The 6,685-nt window shown below is 42.5% G+C and overlaps 1 protein-coding gene across 7 annotated transcripts in view; it reads right to left on the bottom strand.

Annotated features, from left to right (window-relative positions):
* LOC109728023 (protein DECREASED SIZE EXCLUSION LIMIT 1) overlaps nucleotides 3,822-6,685 on the bottom strand; it is a 32,121-nt gene continuing 29,257 nt past the window's right edge. For 3 of the 7 annotated variants that reach the window (XM_020258287.1, XM_020258284.1, XM_020258285.1), the window contains 2 exons: nucleotides 4,563-4,626; nucleotides 3,822-4,093 (listed from right to left, as the gene is read on the bottom strand). In XM_020258287.1, coding sequence (XP_020113876.1) covers nucleotides 3,989-4,093; nucleotides 4,563-4,626 — 169 coding nt within the window. In that variant the 3' untranslated portion in view covers nucleotides 3,822-3,988. Of the gene's footprint in view, nucleotides 4,094-4,562; nucleotides 4,627-6,685 lie in introns of those variants that run through there. The other 4 variants (XR_002220896.1, XR_002220897.1, XR_002220898.1 and 1 more) reach the window with 4 other exon arrangements.

Here is a 6,685-nt window from a genome sequence, read left to right as displayed (position 1 = left end):
ACGATCCTGCGACAACTGGGCACGCTCCCGTAACGACGGTCGACCTCAACGACGACACATAGCTGAAAGAAACAAATCGAGGTGAGATGAAACACAAACACTCTCGACCCAATCAACGAAAATCTGGAAGGCGGGCTGTGTTTTCCTCCAAAATTATGTTATCTGCAACCAACATAATTTCTCAGGCCAAAACAGGAACTCCTTCAGTCACTCACTCCACTCTAGGAGGAGTTAGAACAATTAATCATTGACTTTCGCAACAAATTACGCCTCTCCCGTCTTGCCTTTCTAAGGTTTGCCAAATTTAGGTTTTCTAGGTCCCAACGACCTAAAGCTAAGCTCTGATACCAACTTAATCTGTCACGCCCCGGATTACACATTCCCTGGGCACGCCGACAAATCTGCCGTATACAAAGAAATTTCCCCTGTATACGAAGTGATAGCTGTACCTGTAAATCATACAATACTACAAGCAGTAGTATAGAGCTACTAGAGTAAACAGAAGCTAAACAAACAGAGTTCCATATACATAGTCCAATACCAAAAACACAGAGCTACTCGCACTGACGAGTTAAGTATACTATGTACATGAACTCAAAATAAACATCTACCTGCAGTAGGGGTACCTCTAGCTTGGCACGTCTGGTAGGGCTCTAACTCGCGACGCCCTTGCCTCGATCCTGGTCGGCAACAGTAGCAGCCGAAGATAATGGCTCTGCAAAAACAGGAGGGTAAAACAGGGCGTGAGAACTACTGTAAAAACAGGTAGTCCTCAGTGGGTGCCGCCCTCAACAACATCGGTCCACCCACCAAGTCTACAGAAGGGAGTAAAGATAGTAGTAAATGAAGGAATGAAATCTACCGCTATGAATCACTACACTACCATGCTCTACACTAACCAAATCTGACCCAATCCAATCGGGACTGTAAGCATACCCGTCCCTGGGACTGTGAACACATCCGTCCCTGTCCAGTTGTGACTATCCAGCTACCTCCACACTACTAGTCCGTGGAGAGCAAGTCCAACCGGCATGAGCGACACCAACGAGAAAGCACAGCGCCCGTCTCCGGAGTGGCACTCGTGGGAGCTACCCAACCGAGTATGCAGTATATCTCTGTCAAGCTCAATCAGGCTCTCGAAAGCCAAAGTCCAGTAACTGACTCAAACTGATCTAACAACCAACAGATAATGTGCTCTCAGCACAATCCGACGCCAAACAGGCGATATGGGTTCACCGTCAACCCCGACGGCACCCAACAATCCGGAACAGTCTGAACGCTACTGTAAAAATACACTCGGCATCCCAGCATGAGCGTAACTGAAAACTAAACTATCTGGAATACCCACTAAGAGGATACTGCAACAGTAAAAATTTATACAACGGCCCCTAGGGCTAAATCAGGTAGTTTAAGCATATGACGATCATAATCGCGAGTTTTCTCCTAAGTCTCATCCAATTCCAACATGTATATATATCCAAAGATAATAACTAAGGCTCCAATTCAGATTATTAAACATAATAAATCAATGAACCGAGCAATTACTACACACAAAATAACTCCACGAATACATGTCGACTATATAGGCACTTAGGAGTAAACCGATGATTAACCCACCTCGAGAGCTAATCCCTAACAGCGATGAAATCCCTCAGCTGCGGGATAACCTGCCGGATCAACCGAAACGCCGACAAATCCAGCAACAAAGCTACATCAAGGTAAAGCACTGAAATCCATTAATTCTGTCCGAAACGCAGCAGCAGAGGAGATTATAATTTCGACCAACCTAACCTTCACCAAATCCAGCAAATAAGGACTTCGTGGATTCCTCTCTAAGTCCTGAATCCAACGAACCAAATCTTGTCGAAATCCGACGCTCCTACGTCGAGAACGGGCCGAAACGCCAACGGTCGACGCTGGAAAATCTGCAAATCAGCACTTAGCTCGAATTTGATGATGCTTGGAAAAGAAGCAATTCAACGGAACACCCACCTTGACCACGACTAGCACCAGTGCGACGTCAATAACGGCGAAGATCCACGCTCGCCCGGCCTCCTTGCGACACAATGGCGACGAACGTACCCTCGAACGGCTACGCGGCGCAACGTCGACGGCAAAACCTCCACCCGAGCTCCCTCCTTGGCTCACGATCGAAGCTAGAGAGAGAGGAGTAGAAGGACAGTACAAACTCATTCTCTCAGCTCTATGTAAGTCTAAATAGAGAGAGAGGGAAAGGGTGACACGAACGAGGTGAAAAAAGACCAAAAAGTCCCCCTACCTACCCTGGCGAACCGGTACACGGGCTCGCGTATCGGTACAAGAAGCCAACCCGAGAGCAATTTGCGCGCAACCTGTGCGGTGTACCGGTACACCATGATGGCTGTACCGGTACAGGAAGCAGAAAATCAGCTTTTTGCAGATTTTCTTGGTAAATGCTGCTCTCGCGTCGCACAGAGTCCGTTTTGCGTCTATTTCACGCGAACGCGACTCATACTTATCTCGACACTCTCCAGAGCTGTCGACAAGCCTTCACTGCTGAACATCAGGGGTCTCACAAATTTATTATTATTTATAATTATTAATAATTTATTATTATTAATTATTTAATTTGTTATGAATTAATGTATTATTCTTTTATAATTATTAATTTTATTATTAATTAATTACTTTATAATTTATAATTATTTATAATTTATTATTAATTTATAATTTATAATTTATTTTATTATTAATTTATATATTTATTATTTATAATTATTATTAATTTATTATTTATACTATATTATCTAATTAATTTTTATTGATTAATTAATTTATAATGTATAATTATTAATAATTTATTATTAATTACTATTTATTTTATTTTTATTTAATTAATTTATTATTATGTAATATTTTGATGTTAATTATAGATAAAATAATTTTAATTTAAAATTAGGAAAACTTCAAAACCCCCCTTGTGGTTCAATTTTTTCACTTTAATACCCTGTGGTTTAAAATGTATCAAGTTAGTACCCCGTGGTTTTCTCACTTTATCACTTAAGTACCCTTGGTTAAAGTGTATCCGATAGTTAGGTACCCTGTGGTTTTGCACTTTATCACTTTAGTACCCTGTGATTTTAATTTTGTATCAAGTTAGTACCCTATAGTTTTTTAAATCACAAGGTACTAAAGTGATAAAGTGTGAAACCACAGGGTACTAAAGTGATAAAGTGCAAAACCACAGGGTACTAGCTTGATACATTTTAAACCACAGGGTACTAAAGTGATAAAGTGAGAAACCACAGGGTACTAACTTGATACACTTCAAACCACAGGGTACTAAAATGAAAAAGTGTGAAACCACAGGGGGGGTTTTTGAAGTTTTCCCTTAAAATTATAACTCTTATTCAATTCGTTCTAATCTAATCATCCAAACACTATTTCCCATATTCTTATGAACAATTCAATTTTCATCCAAACGCAAAATTAATCTAATTTCTATTTGTACCTAAACTTATACTTATCTCTGGAATAAACGGTTCTTACTTATACCCGAACCAATCACAACCCTAAAATTCTTATCTTAATAATTAATATACGACAAGCGCAGGGGAGAGAAGAGCTCAAGAACGGCGAGAACTCTTTTGTTAGGTTGAAGAGCATTATTTTTTTTACTTTATATTTCGGGCTGTAGTTCTACCATATTCTGCGAAATAAATGCTCTTTTGATCTTCCAAAGCTCTCACACGATAGTTTTTCTATGGATATAGCATAATTTTTTTAACTATGCTTTTTTTCTTCTTTTTTTTTTTTATTGGATATCCAAACGGAGCCCAAACTGTGCCAATAAAAGGAAAAGTTCCCCTGCCGAATAAATAGATAACGAACTAATTTACAGGTCACGTGCCACACGCCGTGTTTAAAGCAAAACGTTGTGTTACACAAAATGTGACAAGCGGGGATATATATAAGTGTTCATTCTCAGATTACGGACTTGTGCCCAATCTCAACTTGTGCCTTTCGGAGGGTATAATTCCCACAATGCCACTGTCGTATCCTCCGAGCAGGAAGCCATCAGTTTGGAGTCTGCAGAGAACGCCACCGCGTTGCACTGCACCAAATAGACGAGAAGTTAAAAGAGTACAGATCAAAATTTAAAATTCCAAAACAAAGAGGGCAGACAGGCAGGATTTTATTATGCATTCATACCCTGCAACTAGGACAAATCGGACAAATCGGACAAATAAATACCATTGCAAAGTTGGCGGCGGCAGGGATTTTATGCAAAAAAAAAAAAAAAAAAAAAAAAGTTGGCATAGAAATCCCTAGCAGGGGATTCGCGCATATGCGTTCAAGGCTTTCGGCGCACACAATTATCAACTTCACAGGAATATTTATGCAACTGTGTATATTTGCATGGGTATGTATGTAAATATTCCAAGACCAGGATGTGCTTGAAAAGTAATTCCTGGAAAACTGGGGTAGCTACTAGATTTGTGTAGACATTTCTTTTAACCAGCAAAAGGCAAAATTACAGAGTAGAAAAAAAGTAATGTAGAATAGCAAATACAGTGCCATACCGAAGCGCTGTGATACTTCAGAATAGCCAGAGGATTTCCCTTGCGATAGTCGTATATCCGCACTCTGCACAGTTAGCAGTAATAATTAGGCATTGACAGCAAGATTGCCAAATCACAAAAACAATAATGCAACTGGGCGACAGCGGCAACAGCTAAAACTCAAACTTCAGTAAAATATGGTAGACGATAAAAACCTGAGCTTCTAGTTCAGAAAGTTATGCAGTAAGAGATTCCTTCCAGGCTTCCAATTCCATTTGACATTTTTTTAAAGTAATGTAGGTTTTTAGGATGTTTTAAGGTTTGTAATTCAGATAAACTTTATCCAAATTATATCTCACCTAGCCCAAGTCGAAATAGTCATATCCAACTCATGAAACTATATAAATGCTAATTATGACTAATAATTAACAATATATAATATTAGAGATAATTCAAGATGCCAAAGTCACAACTCTAAGAACGCGTTTGGTTCGCACTATCTTTTTAAGATACCCAGTAATCCAATCGGAATAGAAAAATATGACGGTATTTGACTAAATGCACTAGGTAATCTGCTCGGTAACCTTAGATCAAATTACTTATTCCCTTGATAGAAGGTAGGTATCTAACATTAATTATTTGGGGTAATGTTTAATTTTGTGACCTTACTTATTATTTTCTCCCTGCCCCATTTAACCTCCCCGATAGGGGTGTAATGTGGGCACGACCCACATTTTTCGAGCTGAAACGGGCCAGTGGTCGGCCCGTCCCAGCCCGGTTTCAATTTCGGGCCGTGTCGGGCCAGGCCCGAGCTGCCTAACTTCCGGCCCGGCACGACCCTTCGGCCCGGAAGGCACGGGCCGTGCCGGGCCGGGTCGTGCTTTGGGCTGCCTCTAGGGCGCGGATCCTCGTCGTCTCTGTCGAGTACCGCCGCGCCCCGGAGCACCCGCTCCCCGCAGCCTACGACGACGCGTGGGCCGCGCTGCACTGGGACACGGCGCATGCCGACCCGTGGCTCGCTGAGGTCGGTGACCTCGCACGAGTCTTCCTCGGCGGGGACAACGCCGGGGCGAACATCATCCACAACGTCGCCATGAGGGTTGCCGCCGAGGGTTTAGGGGTCAGGATCGAAGGCTTGATCCTGATCCACCCGGTTCTGGGGTGAGGAGGAGATCGAGGCGGAGAGGGCCGAGAGGAGGGGGAAGATGAAGGGATTTTGGGAGGCGGAGAGGAGATCGGGGCGGAGGAGGCGGAGGTGGCAAAGGATCCGAGGTTGAATCCCATGGCGGAGGGGAAGGAGGAGAGGTTGAGGGCGCTCAAGTGCGAGAGGGTGATGGTGGCGGTGGAGGAGAAGGACGCGTTGAGGGAGAGAGGGAGGGAGCGAGGGGTTGAAGCAGAGCGGGTTTGAGGGAAAAGTGGAGCTGTTGGAGTCAGAGGCCCTTGGGCTTTAGGATCCGGGCCGTGCTGGCCCGGCTGCCGGGCAATAGGGCCACAGAGTCGCGGCCCAGCATGGCGCCATGCTGGGCCGGGCGGCCCAAGTGCCGCCCGGCCCGTTTTACACCCCTACTCTCCGATCTCCTCTCTCGACCTAGGCCCCGCCATGATCACCTCCATTAATCGCAGGAGCATCATCGCCATTTCTGAGGTTCCTTGCTCTCGAGCGAGATCCAAACCCAATTCTTTTGATTTTTGATGGATTTATTGTTATACCATGGGCACAATATTTCAAGGATGTTTTAACGGTGTAAAATGTTGTTTAAATACGTTTAGTGCTCTATTTGCCTTAGTTTTGAATGGATTTATTGTTTAAATGAGTTTTTTGTTCTACTAGCTTTGATTTTGGATTGGTTTATTGATTAATTAGTTTCGAATAAATTTTACTGTGCTTTTAGCTTTCAAGTTGAAGGGGTTTCTTGCCCAAATGGGAGTTGTTCTATTAGCTTTCATAGTAAATAAAGTTGCTATACAAGTGGGTTTTATTATTCTCTTAATAACCTTCATCTGAAATAAAATTTATTGTTTAAATAGGTTTTGTTGTTCTATTAGTTTTCATGGTTAATGGGGTTACTATACAAGTGGGTTTAATTACTCGCTTTACATCTGAAATGAAATTGGTTGTGTAAATGGGTTTGTTGTTTAGTTCG

This window comes from Ananas comosus, linkage group 23 (genome assembly GCF_001540865.1).
Source record: "Ananas comosus cultivar F153 linkage group 23, ASM154086v1, whole genome shotgun sequence".
In the NCBI taxonomy this organism is placed as follows: Eukaryota; Viridiplantae; Streptophyta; class Magnoliopsida; order Poales; family Bromeliaceae; genus Ananas; species Ananas comosus.
This window is presented reverse-complemented; position numbering and strand designations above follow the sequence as displayed.